Raw genomic sequence first — 17,362 nt, forward strand, 5'->3', positions numbered from 1 at the left:
AGGCAATTCTCCTGTCTCAGCTTCCTGAGTAGCTGGGATTACAGACACGCGCCACCGTGCCCAGCTAATTTTTTGTATTAGTAGAGACGGGGTTTCACCATGTTGACCAGGATGGTCTCGATCTCTTGACCTCGTGATCCACCCGCCTCGGCCTCCCAAAGTGCTGGGATTACAGGCTTGAGCCACCGCGCCCGGCCAACTGATTTTTATCTATTAGGCTAACCATTTGATTCAGGCTGTTGTGGGATATACTCTTCATTGTGGACAGTTGTTTTGCTGTGACTGGATCAGTGTTCTGCTGGTACATGCAGGAGAGGACCTGGCTGGCGAAGCATCCCCCTTAGAAGGCAGTTTAGGAATGTGCTTCATCCCTAGTGAGAATGTGAGAGAAAATGGCATGAGTATGGAAGGTACCGTCATTTCAAATACTAAATTGTTGCAGTAGGAAGGCAAAGTTTCCTTTTTTTTCTGAGACAGGGTCTAACTCCATTGCCCAGGCTGGAGTGCAGTGGCTCAATCTTGGCTCACTGCAACCTTCACCTCCTCAGTTCAAGCAATTCTCAGCCTCCTGAGTTACTGGGATTACAGGCATGCGCCATAATGCCCAGCTAATTTTTGTATTTTTTGGTAGAGACGGTTTCATCATGTTGGCCAGGTTGGTCTCAAACTCCTGACCTCAAGTGATCTGCCTGCCTTGGTGGGATTACAGGCATGAGCCTCCACACTCAGCCCAAGATTTTTGTTTGAGACAGTCTTACTCTGTCACCCAGGCTGAAGTGCAGTGGCATGATCTCAGCTCACTATAACCTCTGTCTCTCAGGTTCAAGTGATTCTCCTGCCTCAGCCTCCCAAGTAGCTGGGACTACAGGCAGATACCACCACATCCGGCTGATTTTTTGTATTTTTAGAAGAGATGGGGTTTCACCATGTTAGCCAGTTTGGTCTCAATCTCCTGACCTTGTGATCCGCCTGAAAGTGCTAGGATTACAGGCATGAGCCACCACATCTGGCCTTTTTTGTTGTTTTGGAGACAGAGTCTCTGTCACCCAAGCTGGAGTGCAGTGGTGAGATCTTGGCTCACTGCAGCCTCTGCCTCCTGGATTCAATCTCCTGCCTCGGCCTCCCGCTGGGACTACAGGCACATGCCACCACACCCAGCTAATTTTCGAATTTTTTAGTAGAGACGGGGTTTCACCATACTGGTCAGGCTGGTCTCAGACTCCTGACTTTGTGATCTGCCTCTGCCTCCCAAAGTGCTGGGGTTACAGACATGAGCCACCGCACACTCAGCCACAGATTCTTAAATATTAACATCCTTTCCTAAACAAGCCACAGGTGTTTGTGAAGTTCGTGTCTAGCCCTAGAAGCAAGACTGAATTTGTTGCCCTTTTAAGTTTTCAATCATAACAGCTGGGTTTTCTGACCATGAAAGGAACTGCTTGAGAATCGAGAAAAGGGAAGTTATACTTCCTCTCCACATGACTGGGGATGAAGTGGGGTGTTTCTAATTGGGTGAAAGTGCCCAGGAAATCTGGAATAAAGAGAAACATCTGGTTTTGTGACAGCTTTGGGCTGACCCCAAGGAAGCATGAAGTATTTTGGTGAGGTCCCCCAGGCAGTGAGAAAATGGCCTAAGGGCCCCGGACACCCTCAACCTCACCATCGACCAGTTACAGGGAGTGAGGCAGTGCCTGCCACCCTTTCCTGAAGTACTTGGGTACTACCCTAAACGGTTATGGGGAAGTGTTCATCTGTCATGCAGCTGACTGCCACCCCATGGTTTTCGGTCAGCTACCAAAGTAAGTTGGGGCCAGTGATAACACCTGCTCAGCTAAGCCCGGTCACTTCCTTCAGCAGCATCCTGGTCAGCGCAACCTCATCTTCCTTCACCTGGTCCCAATAGGTCTTCCTGGTGATACCAGGCTCTTGGATGAAGTAAGAAAAGGTCCCAAACACTTCCCTAGGATCCCTGTGGAGGTGGCCAAGTCTATACCCCAAGCTAGTGCTGGGTGTAGGTCCAGCGTGCTCTGGCAGTGATGGACCCTAGGAAATTGTGGAGGAAAGGTAGGCTCAGAGCAAGGGAGGATAGGGTGGGGGAAAGAGGGGTCATGCACAGGGCAATGCAGAAACTCTAGTTCGGGTGAGGACAGACCTGTTCTCCAAGGCCCAGTAAGGATCCACGTGATCTCTGAGTGTAGTGTGTATGTTGCTTGTTGATTGTTCTAAAGGTTCTTTGAGATGATTTTCGGGGATCTCTGGCATATCTGTCAGGTTAAACTCCACAGTTTTCTTCCTCATGGGAGAGACTTCTGGGTGCTCCATCAAGGCCCCATCACTCTCCGAGAGCAATTCAGAACTTTTCTTGGCCCCAGAACTCACAGTCTTTAAGCTTTTGTCTTTGGTGTCTATGCCTGTGACACTGTGAAGCTTCGACAGCGCTGATGGCTCAGGGGGGAAGAACATGGGTGTGGGGCTGAGGGGTGTCTGTGGAGCACTGTAGTAGCCTGGCCTCTGATACAGTGGAGCAGACTTGAAGGCGTCCACAGCCCTAAGCTTCCAGGCCTTATTGTCTTCCTGGCCCCTAAGGTTCTGTTTGGCCGCCTTGTGGTTTTTGGGCAGGCCCTCATGGAGAAGGGATTCCCTCTTGGGCCACAGTAGTTTGGTCCTTGAGTTTGTTCTGGGAGGCTGGTGATCATGGGACTGCAGCCCTAGGAAGCGGCCAATGATGCCAGCGTGAGCATCCTCCTCGTCCTCCTGATTGGGCTGGAACTCCATCTCCTCTTTGCTCAGGCTGGAAAGAAGCAGGAGATGCAGGGCTGAGCAGGTGGACAAAGGACCAATTCCTGGCCTTACTTCTCCCTTACCTTCTCCTCTCTCTCGGCTGCCCCAAGCCAAGGCCACACAATGCCCCAGCTCTCACCTCTCTCCTGACCCCTCTGTACCTCCCAGTGACCCCTCCAGGCCTGGCTCACCTCACTGGTCTTTGACTCCCTCTTGACCAGAGTTAACATCCAACCCTTTACATGCTTCCTTTAAAACTCCTCGCTCCAGGCAGTCAGAACCACTGGTCCCCTGGCATGAGTGGTTCAGATCAGGCCCATGAGTGACTCTGGCAATGCCAGAGATTTGTGGTTCCAACTGGGAGCGACATCCACAAAGAGAAGTTTGGCTTCCTGGCAACAGGCATCCTGGGAGCCCAAGACCTTTACCCTGTAAGGGACAGCTTAACTACCACAGAGTATGGCCTGCCCTTGCCCAAGTTCAGATTGTCCCCATGTTCCAAGGCCCAGTTCCAGACTCAGCTGGAAGCCACCTCGCAGGCAGCCAAAGGTGTGACTGTGTTCCACGTTCTATCCCTTTCCTAGACATCCAGTACTTTGTAACTTTGTATACAGAGTTTGGGGCTTGGGTTTGAGCTCCCTGTGTAAATAGTGTATTCCTTGGAGACAAGGTCTACACTTTATCGTCCTGTTTTTAGCTTTTCCCCCTCCTCAACCTTCAGCTACTGGGGTACAGTTCATGTAGGGCTCAAAGTCATCCTCCAGAAATGTTTCTGACTTAAGCCAGCCCCCAGCTTTCATTTGATCACCTTCCCAACCCCTTACTCACACTAACTATAGACTCTAGTTAATCTGATTGCAGTTTAGTAGGATGTTTGGTCTTTAAAAGAACAAGCAGCTGGGTGTGGTGGCTCATGCCTGTCATCCCAGCACTTTGGGAGGCTGAGGCGGGTGGATCACCTGAGGTCAGGAGTTCAAAACCAGCATGGCCATCATGGTGAAACCCCATCTTTAAAAAAAAAATTAAAAAAAATAAAAGAACAAGCAGCTGGGTGCAGTGGCTCATGCCTGTCATCCCAGCAGTTTGGGAGGCCGAGGCAGGCGGATCACCTGAGGTCAGGAGTTTGAGATCAGCCTGGCCAACATGGTAAAACCCTGTCTCTACTAAAAATACAAGAATTCACCGGGCATGGTGGTGGGCACCTGTAATCCCAGCTACTCAGGAGGCTGAGGCAAAAGAATCCTTTGAACCCGGGAAGAGGAGGTTGCAGTGAGCTGAGATCGCGCCACTGCACTCCTTCCTTGGTGACAGAGCAAAACTCCGTCTCAAAAAACCAACAAAACAAAAATGAACAAGTGAAGAACAGCTCTGGATACTGTGGAAGAAAACCTGGAGTATAAACCCTGACGTGTGCCCAGCACTCTCCAAGGCCCTCTCAACTCTGTCATCCTGGGGAGACAGGACCAGCTGGGACAGCCCTTCAGCCCACTGCAGATCAAGAGGGATTTGGATCGAATCAGGGCAGTGGGCCCGTGTGGAGGTAAGTCTGGCTGCTGTGGGCAGCCTGAGGCCTTTACTCTGTAGAACAAAGTCAATTCAGGAGGTACCTGTGATGACATGGCTGCTTGCTGGGACATATTTGCTGCTCCTCCCACATCCCAGGGAACCTCACTTCCACTTCCTATCCAAGCACCCTAGCTTATCAGAAGACATAGTTCTGACACCTGTAATTCCAGCACTTTGGGAGGCCAAAGTGGGCGGATTACTTGAGGTCAGGAGTTCGAGACCAGCCTGGCCAACATGGTGAAACCCCGTCTCTATGAAAAGTACAAAAATTAGCTGGCCATGGTGATGGGCACCTGTAATTCCAGCTACGGGAGGCTGAGGCAGCAGAATCACTTGAACCCAGGAGGCGGAGGCTGCAGGGAGCTGAAATTACACCACTGCACTCCAGCCTAGGTGACAGAGCAACACCCTCTCAAAAAAAAAAAAGAAAAAGAAAAAAGAAAATATAGTTCTGGATGACAGAAGAAGCTAGGTCCTAATGTTCCACTGCATCACTGATCACTGGCTGTCCTTTTGGTAGCACTCGCCACACCTGATGTTGAAGGTGGAGCCCATAAAGGAGGTTCGGCGGAACTGGGCGGAAGCAGCTGTGTAGGGGGGCTGGGGCTCGGGCTCATTCCAGTACATGTCCGGCTCCATCCGAGGCAGGTCCTGGTGCATCTCATCCACAGCAAACAGGGACACCTGGTCACCAGGGACAGAAGGAGAAGTCCCACAGAAAGGTCATGCCAGGCAGGAGCTTGTACTTGCCTGATGACTAGGAGGAATCACTTCCCTCTCTCTTGAACTCAGTTTCCCTGCCTGTGAAATGAGGAGATGGGTGCCCGCCTGTCGCCTCAAAGATTGAGGTGAGAATCCTGTGAGTGAAGGACTGGCTGCAGGAGGGAGGAGGGGAAGGGGTGATAATTCACCATGAGACCTCCCTGCAGAACAGTGGGGTCCTGTCTTTGGGCCCCCTTTGGGGAAGGTCCATGGTATGGCCTCTCTCCCTCTCTCCATACCTGCAAATTCCTGTCAACAATCCAGTTGGTCTCAAAATCATCATCATCCTCTCCGAAGGGGTTGATGAGCTGCTCTGCCACCTTGGGGACAGGTGAGGCTCTGTAAACCCTCAGGCAGAACTCCTCAACGCCAGCCTCCCCACTTAAACTCAGGGCTGCCATTTCTACACCCCATCACACCCTTCCTGCCTGACCACTGTCTTCAAAGCCAGAGTTTAGGGCTCCAGGCCCCCACACTTATGGGCACCTACACACTTCTGGACACAGGCCCTCTAACTCTCCTGACCCAGTCCTTCCCTGCACATCTACAGCTGTCCCTGTGTGTGTCACTCGGAGGAGTCATCACCTTTATGTCACCTCATGCATCTTATCCTGTTGCATAATTGTATTCATTCATCCAATAGAGATACACTCTGAAGATGTGCTGAACTAAAGGGCGGTCCAGGAGGGCAGATTCCTGGATAGTAATCTCTAAAATGCCCTAACAAAGCTCCAAAGAGGTGACAAGCTGCCTTAGGGGTCCAGGGGACATCTTGTAGGCCACTGGGGCACCTTGGAGAATTTCTTTTTTCTTCTTATTAATCTTTCTTTCTTTCTCTCTCTTTCTTTCTTTCTTTAAATTTGAGATGGAGTCTCACTCTGTTGCCTAGGCTGGAGTGCAATGGAGTGATCTCAGCTCACTGCAACCTCCGCCTCCTGGGTTCAAGCAATTCTCCTGCCTCAGCCTCCCGAGTAGCTGGGATTACAGGCATGTGCCACCACGCCCAGGTAATTTTGTATTTTTAGTAGAGATGGGGTTTCTCCATGTTGGTCAGGCTGGTCTTGAACTCCCGACCTCAGGTGATCTGCCCACCTCAGCCACCCAAAGTGCTGGGATTACAGGCGTGAGCCACCTCGCCCAGCTGCACTTTGGAGAATTTCAAGCATAAAAGTGTGATTTGTTTTGATTTGTAGAAACCAAAGATAACTGGGGGGCAGGTGGAATTTAGAGGAATAGGAATGTGTGTGTGTGAGAGAGAGAGAGAGAGAGAGAAAGAGAGAGACATGGACAGGAAGAGCAGACAGGGAGACTTCCACCCCCACTACCAAAAAATAAAGAAGGGCAGGAAGGGAGAGAGAGTGGGTGGATAACAGAAGGAAGGAAAGACAGGTAGAGAGAAAACTGTGATTCAGAGCTGCTGTTCGGAGTACTGGGTGTGGTGGGAGGAAATACCAGCCACTTAAGGTGGGGAACGAGACCCCCCAACAGGCATCTTGAATAAGGAGAGGTGGTGCCAATCTGCCTCAAAAAATCTCTTTTTTGAGACAGAGTCTTGCTCTCTCACCCAGGATGGAGTGCAATGGCACGATCTACGGTCACTGCAACCTCTGCCTCCTGGATTCAAGCAATTCTCTGCCTCAGCCTCCCAAGTAGCTGGGATTATAAGCACCCGCCACCATGTCCAGCTAATTTTTGTATTTTTAGTAGAGACGGGGTTTCACCATGTTGGCCAGGCTGGTCTTGAACTCCTGACCTCAGGTGATCCGCCTGCCTTGGCCTCCCAAAGTGCTGGGATTACAGGCGTGAGGCACCATGCCCGGCCTCCCGGCTTTGTTTTAAGCAGAGATGAGAAGTGGCCTCTGTCAGGCCTCCATGTGCAAGCCTGGACCCAGAAAGTCTAAAGTCCTGCCTGCCTCTGCTGATCACCGCACCCCCCATTGCCCAACGGAGCTTCCACCCCCGCAACATAAGCTTCCCCTCAGCCCACCCTGCCATCTTAACTGTTTTTATGATAATGTGAATACTCCTCACCCAACTCTACCATCTTAACTACTCTTACCCCACCTGCCATTGTAACTGTACTTACGGTGGTAACGTATACTCCTTGCCCCTACCCCACCACTGTAACTGATCTCACTCTGTAACTTTCCACTGCCCGCCCCAAACCTATAAAACCAAGTCCTCTCCCACTGCCCTTCGCTGACGCCCTTTTCGGCCTCAGGTGAATAAACAGCCATGTTGCTCACACAAAGCCTGTTTGGGGGTCTCTTCATTCAAAGCCTGCATTTTAACAGCCTCACCAGCGGGGCCTGCCAGTGCCACTCCTATTCCATGAATCCCCCTTTCTCCGGACAGACGTTTGAAGAATATTCTCTTGAGGGAGCAGCACGTGGTTAGACTGAGCTCTCCCTGTCCCCCAAGCTGCTAAGTCTGGGCCTTGGGTGCAGCCTCCAGAAGGAGACCCAGGCCTCAAGAAAGCCGCCCTGTAGTCTCCGTTTCCTCATGTGTAACAACACAGGAAAGCGCAGACCAGAGGGCTGTGGTCGGGGCCCTGCTTGCTGCTTTCTACCCATGAGAACTTCCTTTCCTGACACTGCATCCTCCTTTCAGGTGGCTGCTGGCCATGACCCCTCTGGCTGTGCCTCCAGCCCAGCGGGGCCCTGGAGAGGCTCACCTTCAGCCAGCCAACATAGAAGAAGAACTGCAGGAACGTGAAGACAGGCACCACGAGGTCCAGCTCATGGCCAGGGTAGGCCTTGGCCGGGTTCAGAAACTGCCGCCCAACTAGACAAGTCAGGAAGAAGCTGTACACTGCCACGGTCACCACCTGGGAGGAGGAGGGGTGTGGCAGCAAAGGGCGAGGCAGGAACCCTGAATCAGATGCTCCTGGGGCTGGGGTCCGAGACAGGAGACTTGTTCTGACTTGCACACTCATGTGACTTAGGGTCTCTGTCAACCCCTCTTTTTAATTTTTATTTTTTTTGAGACAGAGTCTTACTCTGTTGCTCAGGCTGAAGTGCAGAGGTGTGATCTCAGCTCACTGCAACCTCTGCCTCCTGGATTCAAGCAATTCTCCTGCCTCAGCCTACTGAGTAGCTGGGATTACAGGCATGTGCCACCATGCCCAGCTAATTTTTGTATTTTTAGTAGACACTGGGTTTCGCCATATTGGCCAGGCTGGTCTCCAACTCCTGACCTCAGGGAGGAGTACGCCTGCCTCAGCCTCCCAATGTGCTGGGTTTACAGGCGTGAGCCACTGTGCCTGGCCAACCTCTCTCTAAAATGGGGATAATCACACTGCCTCTACTGAGCCAGGCAGGAGCCTGGACTCTTAGAACTCAGCACTTCAAAGTCCAGGCCCAACTTCAAAGTGAGGACCCAACTCCCAGGAAGAGCAATTTACTCAGCCTCTAGGTGAGCCTTTCCCATCCCTGCTGCTTCCTTGGTCCTTCTAGCCTCAGTTTCCCAAAGGGGCAGCCTCACTAGCGTCGTCCTCACCTGTGTGTACACCAGTGGGATACTAATCCAGTCGTAGGCATACAGGTGTCCACACTGAGTGCGCAAGGTGTTCATCTCCTGGAGGGCAGCAGGGAGGGATGGGGTTCTGAACACCACCTGCCCCCACCCTGGGCTCGCCGCCCCACCCCACAACCCAGGTTCACCTCCACCTCTTCTCCAGGCACCAGGGTCTGGTGCTCATGGTCCATCCCTGGCTGTGTGGTCATGGGCAGCTCACTAAACCTCTTTGTGTCTCAGCTTCCTCATCTATCAAAAAGGAGCCAGGACCTCACAGACTGGGAGAGGAGGGAGGGGCCTATGAGGAGGGACCATCTCTGGCTATGGAATGCTGTTGGAAAAGATTCTGCAACCCTACCTCAGGCTCTGGGAAGACCCTAGAGGCCCCCAGCCTTCTCTTTGTAGGAAACCTTGTTTCCTGTGGACCCCAACTCTTCCCACCCTGCGGCAGCCCTGTCTGTACAGTGGGCTCACGTTCAGCAGGCTCTGGAGCAGGATAGGGTCCCGGATTCGACCTCCAAGCCATGCCTTCATTGACAGGTTGGCAAACCACACCCAAGGCACCCAGAACATGTTGTGTGGTAAGCTCAGTTTCTCCAACTGCTTGTGTTCTGCTGGGGTCATAAAGCCTGCAGAGGGGAGCGAAGAAGGAGGTGGGTGGAAGAACCTGCAGGAGGCGCGTGGCTGGCACCTGGCGGCCAGGCCAGGACCTGCTGACCTATACAGACCTCAGCACTCCTTTGCCATCCTCTTTCTTTCAACAACAACAAAAAATTCTGAGCACCTACTATGTGCTATTCTGGGCTGAGCATGTGGGCAGGGTATTTATCTATTTATTTATTATTAATTCATTTCCAGAGACATGGTCTGGCTCTGTCACCCAGGTTGGAGTGCAGTGATGCGATCTAGCTTGCTACAGCCTGGAACTCCTGGGCTCAAGTGATCCTCCTGCCTCAGACTACAGGCACATGCCACCATGCCCGTAGTGTGCCTGTACACTGGGCCCACCGTAGTGGCACATGCCACCATAGCCCGGCTAATTTTTAATGTTTTTGTAGAGATAGGTGTTTCACTATGTTGCCCATGGAAGTCTCAAACTTTTGGGCTCAAGCGATCGTCCCACCTTTGCCTCCCAAAGCGCTGGGATTGCAGGCGACAGTCACCACGCTTAGCCTGGGTCTGTTTTATTAACTAGGACCAGGTCACGCAAGGCCGAGGGGGAGTCATAGACGGATGTTGCAGAACTCCAGAGTGGAAACCGGAGATCAGGAGGGGCGAGGGCAGAGGGAGGTAGAACCTAGTACCTCACCAGTTCCCAAGCCACCACCCTTCTTTCCCTTATCCCTCAAGGGTCCTTAGCCCTGCCTCAAACTCCCACTCTCGGAGAGCAGGCTCCTGGCCTCGCCCCACCTTTAGACACCCAACTCTATCCCGCCCAATTGGACCCCCAAATCTTGGCCCCACCCCACTCCTGGCTCCACCCAATTCCCCTCCTCCACAGTCCAGGGGACTTTAGCTCCACCCATCTTCCATTCCGGCCACGCCCATCTCCACCCTGGCTCCGCCCCGTTCCGCCCATTCGCTCCCGCCCCGCCCACCGGCTTGCACGAGGTGCTGGGCGCTGGGGAAGCGCTTGTAGACCGCGGTGCTGACGCTGCGCAGGATGAGCACGTTGCCCAGGTTGGCGTAACGGATGAGCGTGCGCCGCAGCAGCCGGCCCTGCTCGTCCTTGCCTTCGACGAAGCCCGACACCAGGCTCATGAGACGGTCTGGCCACGGCAGGTTCTCGTACTGGTTCCACCAGCGGGTCACGACCAGCGTCACGTAGAAGCCTGGGCAGGAGGGGCGGGGGGCGAGGGGCCGGGCTGCGGCCAGAGCCCAGGGCCCAGCGCGCGGCGACGCCTCAGCTCCTCCAGCTCTCTGCTGCGAGCGGGCCTAGCCCCAGCGCGAGAGCCCCAAGGATTCTGTCTCCCGGAGGTCCCCCTGCTGGTCCCAGAAATCCGCCAGAGCCTCTCACCTCCCGCGCAGGGGCTCCAGGGACCATGATGTCAGCGCTTCCTAACAGCAGGACGTCTTACCTAACGTCTAACTTCAGTCTCTCTGGCTGCAGTCCGCACATTTCCCTGAACTACAGAGAGGCGCCGACCTGCCGCTGGCGTCCCCCCATTCCCCACCCCAGCCCCTAGACCCAGCTCTTCGTGGTCCACCCCCGGCCTGTCTGCAGCCTGGGCGGCCACGGGGAGCCAGAACAGCAGGAAGGGGGGCTCACCCAGCACGAAGGAAATGGGGATGAGCTGGATGTAGCTGTCGCAATACAGAGTCAGCTTCTCAAACATCAGCTGCTGCTCCTCCGTGAGGGCCAGCCTGGGGTGGGGGTGGGGTGGACATGTGTGGACGCAGCGAGGAGATGGCTGAGGCTGTCCCCAGGTCTAGTCCGACCCTGGGTAGGAGTGGGACTGCCTCGATGCTGTCCCACCTTTTCCCCAGCCCAGGGCCCCTCCTGAGGACTGAGCCAGGTCCATGATATTCCTTGTGCAGCCACAAACCTGGACAGGCTAGAGGCCCGCTCCAGTGGTTTCTTATGAGGAGAATCCTCACACTGGCCACTGGGAGGTGTGTAGAAAGGAAGGTCCTGCTGCAGAGGTCAATTTCAGACACGCTGACCCTTTGAAAGCAGCCAAGGGTCAGTTGTTTAAAAGCAGGTCGAGGTCCTGCGCAGTGGCTCACACCTGTAATCCCAGCACTTTGGGAGGCCTTGGTGGGCGAATCACTTGAGGTCGGGAATTCGAGACCAGCCTCGCCAACATGGTGAAACCCCATCTCTTAAAAAAAAAAATCAGGTTGAAACAATGGTTCAAGCCTGTAATCCCAGAGCGAGCTCTGGAACGCTGAGGCAGGACCAGGAGTTCAAGGCCAGCCTGGGCAACATAGCAAGACCCCATCTCTACAAAAAATTAACCAGGTGCGGTAGCCGCATGCCTGCAGTCCTAGCCACTGGAGGCTGAGGTAGGATGATCACTTGAGCCTAGGAGTTGAAGGCTGCAGTGGGCCGTGGTTGCCACTGCACTTCAGCCTGGGTGACAGAGCGAGACCCTGTCTCTAAAAACGAAAAAGAAAAAAGGAACAAAGACTGTTTGGCTTTAATGAGAGGGGTGAATAGCCATGCAGAAGATTTTATTAGAGCAGTGAAACCACTCTGCCTGATGCTTCGATGGTGGAAACATCATTACACATTTATCCAAACCCACGGAATGTACAGCCCAAAGAGTGACCCTGCTGTACGCTATGGACTTTGGGTGATAGTGATGTGTCAGTGTGGGTTCAGGGATTGTAATAAATCTACCGCTGTAGTGTGGGGTGTTGATAGTGGGGAGGCTAGGGGCAGGGGGAGGAGGATAGACACATATGAGAACTCTACCTTCTGCTCAATTTTGCTGTGAACTTAAAACTGCTCTAAAAACTGAAGTCTGACTTTTTTCAGCGTACATTGGTCCCCAAGTAAAAGCCGAAGACCAATGTGCTTTGTTATTAGTATTATGAGGAACTCAAGAATTTTATGCCTTTGATGTTTTACAATCCATTGTAGTCATTAGTACTTTTTCAATTTAAAATGCTGTCTATATTTTGTGATTATATCTGTCCTCTACTTTATTGTTTAAACGTTCTTGGTTTATTGTTGTTTTGTTTTGTTTGAGACAGGATCTTGCTCCGTTACCCAGGCTCGAGTGCAGTGGCACGATCATGACTCACTGCAGCCTCAGCCTCCTGGGCTCAAGCAATCCTCCTGCTTCAGCCTCCTGAGTAGCTGGGAGGGACTACATGCGTAAGCCACCATGCTCAGATAATTTTTTGATTTTTTTATAGAGACAGGATCTCACTATGTTGCTCAGGCTGGTCCTAAACTCTTGGGCTTAAGTGATCCTCCTGCCTTGGCCTCTCAGAGTGCTGGGATTACAGGTGTGAGTCACTGTGCCTGGCCCTAACTTTTTAAAAAATACATTGATGCCCTAGTAAAAATAAAATGTGCTTTGTTCCTAGCATTATTAGGATCTCAAGAATTTTATGTATTTGATATTTTACAATCCATGTAATCATGAATGCTTTTTCAGTTTAAAATACTATCATATAGTCTGTGATTATATCATATAGTCTGTGTACCATGTGATTTATTGTCAGAGAAACATTATTTTTTTTTTTTTGAGACAGAGTCTTGCTCTGTTGCCAGGCTGGAGCACAGTGGCACAGTCTCGGCTCACTGCAACCTCCACCTCCTGGGTTCAAGTGATTCTTCCACCTCCCAAGTAGCTGGGACTACAGGCGCGTGCCAAACGCCCAGGTAATTTTTGTATTTTTAGTAGAGATGGGGTTCCACCATGTTGGCCAGGATGGTCTCGATCTCTTGACCTCGTGATCCACCCGCCTCGGCCTCCCAAAGTGCTGGGATTACAGGCGTGAGCCACCGCGCCTGGCCCAGAGAAACATTATTTTGTTTGCTTTTCTTTCTTCTTTTTTTTCTGAGATTGAGTTTTGCTCTTGTTGCCCAGCCTGAAATGCAGTGGCATGATCTCGGCTCACCACAACCTCTGCCTCCCGGGTTCAAGCTATTCTCCTGCTTCAGTCTCACAAGTAGCTGGTATTATTACAGGCATGCGCCACCATACCCGGCTAATTTTTTTTTTTATTTTTAGTAGAGATGGGATTTCTCCGTGTTGGTCAGGCTGGTCTCGAACTCCTGACCTCAGGTGATCTGCCTGCCTCAGCCTCCCAACGTGCTGGGATTACAGGCATGAGCCACGCACCTGGCCTTTTGTTTGCTTTTCAGAGAATGGCTTAAGCCTGTGAGGTTGAGGCTGCAGTGAACTATGTTCCAGCCTCCCAAGTAGCTGGGACCAAAGGCAAATGCCACCACTCCCAGCTAATTTTTAAAATTTTTGGTAGAGACAGGATTTCACTATGTTGTCCAGGCTGAACTTCTAGGCTCAAGTGATCCTCCAAACTTGGCTTCTCAAAGTGCTGCGATTATAGACATGAGTCACTGCTGCTGGCCTTAGATAAACATTTTAATTAAAAAATAATTCTTAAAATATACCATGTGGGCCAGGCGTGGTGGCTGACACCTGTAATCCTAGCACTTTGGGAGGCTGAGGTGGGCAGATTACTTGAGGTCTGGGGTTCGAGACCAGCCTGGCCAACATGACGAAATGCCGTCTCTACTAAAAATACCAAAAAAAAAAAAAAAAAAAAAAAATTAGCCAGACGTGGTGGTGTGTGCCTATAATTCTAGCTACTCAGGAGGCTAAGGCAGGAGAATACTTGAAAATGGGAGGCAAAGGTTGCAGTGAGCCAAGATCATGCCCACTGCACTCACTGGGTGACAGTGAGACCCTGTCTCAAAAAACAAACCAACAAAAAGTACCATGTGGTCAGCCAGGCGCAGTGGCTCATATCTGTAATCCCAGCACCTTGGGAGGCTGAGGCAGGAGGATTGCTTGAGTCTAGGAGTTCGAGACCAGCCTGGACAACACAGTGAGACTCTGTCTCTCTCTTTGTTTTGTTTGTTTGTTTTTTGAGACAGAGTTTTGCTCTTGTTGCCCAGACAGAGCGCAACCTCTGCCACCTGGCTGCGAGTGATTCTCCTGCCTCAGCCTCCAAAGTAGCTGGGATTACAGGTATGCACTACCATGCCCAGCTAATTTTGTATTTTTAGTAGAGACAGGGTTTCTCCATGTTGGTCAGGCTGGTCTTGAACTCCCGACCTCAGGTGATCCACCCGCCTTGGCCTCCCAAACTGCTGGGATTACAGGCATGAGCCACTGTGCCCAGCCTCTCTCTTTGTTTTTATGTACCATGTGGGCTTCTGAGTCTGTGTGGGATTCAATAAAACAGGCCATTTGAGTGGGGCCAGGCAAAGCCTGGGCTCCAGGGCTCCTCCCGGTGTTGGAGGGAGGGTGGCTAAAACCCTGCTGGCTGGGTTGAGCAGCCTCTCAGTCTGACTTCTTTTCTCTCCCCAGCCCCCAGCCCCAGCCTTGGCTCCAGTGCCCAGGACCTGGTTAGGAGCTCAGCTTAGTCTTGTAGTGAACTGGTGCATTGGCCCCCGGCTGTCAGAGGCCCCCAGGAGCTCCCAGCCCCAGCCACATCCCTCCCAGGCCCTCGGCCCCAGCCCTGCCAGCTTTACCTATAAATGAAGCGGATGATGTAGTAGCAGAGCAGGAAGATGAAGAACTCTCCATACAGCAGCTTGTAGATGCTGCCCCGCCAGCAGAGCAGCAGGCGGGAGAACGAGCCTAAGCGGGCATTAGCCACTTGGCTTGTGTAGGTGATGGTCATGGCCAGGCACTGCGCTCCAGCAGCTGGGCTTGGGTCCTGGTAGACAGCGAGAGATGCTGATTGGGGGCTGGTAGGGATCAGAGGCCCTGGTCGGAGCCTGTCAGGACCCTTCCCTGCTCTGGGTCTCAGCTCTTCCATAGGGACCCAGGAGGTGGATGAAGTGGTCTCCAAGGCCCTGCCAGCTCTGACTGCCTGTTGAAGGTGGAAACCCAAGAAAGTGAGCCCACAGGCTGCCCACAGCCTTCGGGGAAGATATAGATAGGTGTGTGCGTTGCCATGTGCCTTTAATTTTGTATGATTGCCAGGCACAGTGGCTCGCACCTGTAGTTCCAGCACTTTGGGAAGCCAAGATGGGTGGATCACCTGAGGTCAGGAGCTCGAGACCAGCCTGGCCAACATGGCAAAACCTCATTTCTACTAAATATACAAAAATTTAGCTGGCTGTGGCACAGGTGCCTATAATCCCAGCTACTCGGGAGGCTGAGGTAGGAAAATTGCTTGAACCTGGGAGGCGGAGGTTGCAGTGAGCCGAGATCATGCCACTGCACTCCAGCCTGAGCAACAAGAGTGAAACGCTGACTTAAAAAAAATTGTGCCGGGCACGGTGGCTCACGCCTGTAATCTCAACACTTTGGGAGGCCGAGGCGGGCGGATCACGAGGTCAGGAGATCAAGACCATCCTGGCTAACACCATGAAACCCTGCCTCTAAAAAAAAATTGTATAATGACAAAGGCAGTAGTAACAGCAGCAATGTCTACACACTGAGCTCGGGTCCTCTGAGCTAGGCAGTGTTCTTAGCCCATCTTGTTCATTAGCTCCCAAGCTCTCATAACCACCCTCCTGTGAGAAGTATGGAAGGGGCCAGGCAGCGCTGTCCACCACCGTATTCCCATTCCCAGAACCGAACCTAGCTGGTAGAGATGTGCAAACAATGTTTACTGAATGGTGGCCCCAGGGCCTTTCCACCTGCTCATCTTCCTGCCTGGAGGAAGCTCTACCTGAGATACCTGGATGGCTCCTTCCCATTCCAGGTTACCTTTAGAAAGGATGTCCCCGGCCGGGCACGGTGGCTTACACCTGGAATCCCAGCACTTTGGGAGGCCAAGGCAGGCAGATCATGAGATCAGGAGTTTGAGACCAGCCTGGCCAGGTTGGTGAAAACCCATCTCTACTCAAGATACAAAAAATTATCTGGGCGTGGTGGCATGCGCCTGTAATCCCAGCTACTTGGCAGGCTGAGGCAGGAGAATTGCTCGAACCCAGGAAGGGGAGGTTGCAGTGAGCCAAGATCACACCATTGCACTCCAGCCTGGGTGATGGGGTGAGATTCTGTCTCGGGGAAAAAAAAAAAAAAAAAAGACGGGATGTTCCCAACCATCCTACCTGGAAATAGAGCCCCAGTGCCACTGGTGCTCACTGTCTCCTCGCCTTGCTTGATATTTCTACACAGCACTTACCACTACTTGAAATTAAACGGGATATCTGCCTGTTTACTGCCTGTTTCGTCCTCAGAATGGAAGCTCCTCCTGTGTGTTCTCATAGAGGGCACTCGATGAACATTTACTGAAGCAGTGATTGATGTCCCCTCCATTCTTTCCCCGTGTGTTTTGGCTGCAGCTACACTGGCTGGCTGTGCCTAATGCACACCAAGCTCATTCCCACCTCAGGGCCTTTGCACAGACAAGTGCCCACACAGTCACGCATGTGCTGCCTGTGTGTGCACATCCCACACACATACGCAAGGCGGCCATCCAACCCAGAACTCGTCAAAGCCCCAGCCCAGTCCACCTGGGGCACCTTCTACTCACAGGTGGGTTCCAGGCTGGTCCGGTGATCCCACAGAAGGTCTGGCCACTAGGCTGGTAGGACTCCCTGGGACTCTGTGGCCAGTGCCCCTGCCCACACTTAGAGGCTGGCGCTGCCCACGTGAGGGCTGAACTGTCACTTGACTCCCTAAGCCAAAGCTTCCACAAAGGGGCCCTTGTCTTGGTCCCTCCTTGTAATCTGCTCAGAAGCAATGGCCAGCACAGCCTGGCCAGGGCCCCTCTAATTTCTTCTTGGGAGGCATTGGGCTGAGACCACGACTGGAACTTTGGGTAACACTCCCTCTACCATGGCCCTAAAATCCAGAGGTTGAGGGATCTGCTCCACCAGTATTCTGACCCCTGAGGGAGTTGGGAGGCTGTGCTGAGCCTCAACTCCTCTCTGGAGTGCTCTGACTCCTCCCTGGAGTGCCTTGACTCTCCAGGGAGGAGGAGCCTCTGCCCAGGCCCTGGGGTCCTTGACAGCCCTGTGAGCTGTGGAAAGAATGAATACTGGGCTGCAATCAGAAGTCCTGGTTTCTGGTCCCAGCCTTGCCACCTGTGTGTGGTGACCCTGGGTGGGTTTCAGCTCCTCTCTCAGCCTCAG

General features: G+C 52.6%; 1 protein-coding gene across 2 annotated transcripts; it reads right to left on the bottom strand.

Annotated features, from left to right (window-relative positions):
• Positions 1–190: 190 nt before the first annotated feature.
• BEST1 (bestrophin 1) lies at positions 191–17,162 on the bottom strand. Of its 2 annotated transcripts, none has more exons than XM_012454404.2 (11): positions 16,762–17,162; positions 14,801–14,988; positions 10,895–10,989; positions 10,224–10,457; positions 9,100–9,254; positions 8,608–8,685; positions 7,784–7,936; positions 5,349–5,429; positions 4,880–5,031; positions 2,153–2,791; positions 191–371 (listed from the first exon to the last, which is right to left on the bottom strand). In XM_012454404.2, the coding sequence occupies exons 2-11, from the start codon at positions 14,950–14,952 to the stop codon at positions 353–355; spliced, it is 1,758 nt and encodes a 585-aa protein (XP_012309827.2). In that variant the 5' UTR covers positions 14,953–14,988; positions 16,762–17,162; the 3' UTR covers positions 191–352. The 2 variants fall into 2 exon arrangements, with proteins under 2 accessions (XP_012309827.2, XP_064220884.1); XM_064364814.1 differs by lacking the exons at positions 14,801–14,988; positions 16,762–17,162 and adding exons at positions 11,172–11,260; positions 11,355–11,451.
• Positions 17,163–17,362: the final 200 nt, after the last annotated feature.

The sequence above is a fragment of the Aotus nancymaae genome, unplaced genomic scaffold (assembly GCF_030222135.1).
Source record: "Aotus nancymaae isolate 86718 unplaced genomic scaffold, 86718_ANA_hifiasm-v0.15.2.pri h1tg000059l, whole genome shotgun sequence".
Taxonomy (NCBI): Eukaryota; Metazoa; Chordata; class Mammalia; order Primates; family Aotidae; genus Aotus; species Aotus nancymaae.

Coding starts and splice junctions, on each gene's coding strand:
- BEST1 (XM_064364814.1), bottom strand. CDS start 11,432: ATGTTGGCGAGGCTGGTCTCGAATTCCCGACCTCAAGTGATTCGCCCA. Junction 8,686..9,099: donor TGCTCCAGAGCCTGCTGAAC/GTGAGCCCACTG, acceptor GCTGCCCTCCAG/GAGATGAACACCTTGCGCAC. Junction 5,032..5,348: donor TTGTTGACAGGAATTTGCAG/GTATGGAGAGAG, acceptor CCTGGTGACCAG/GTGTCCCTGTTTGCTGTGGA.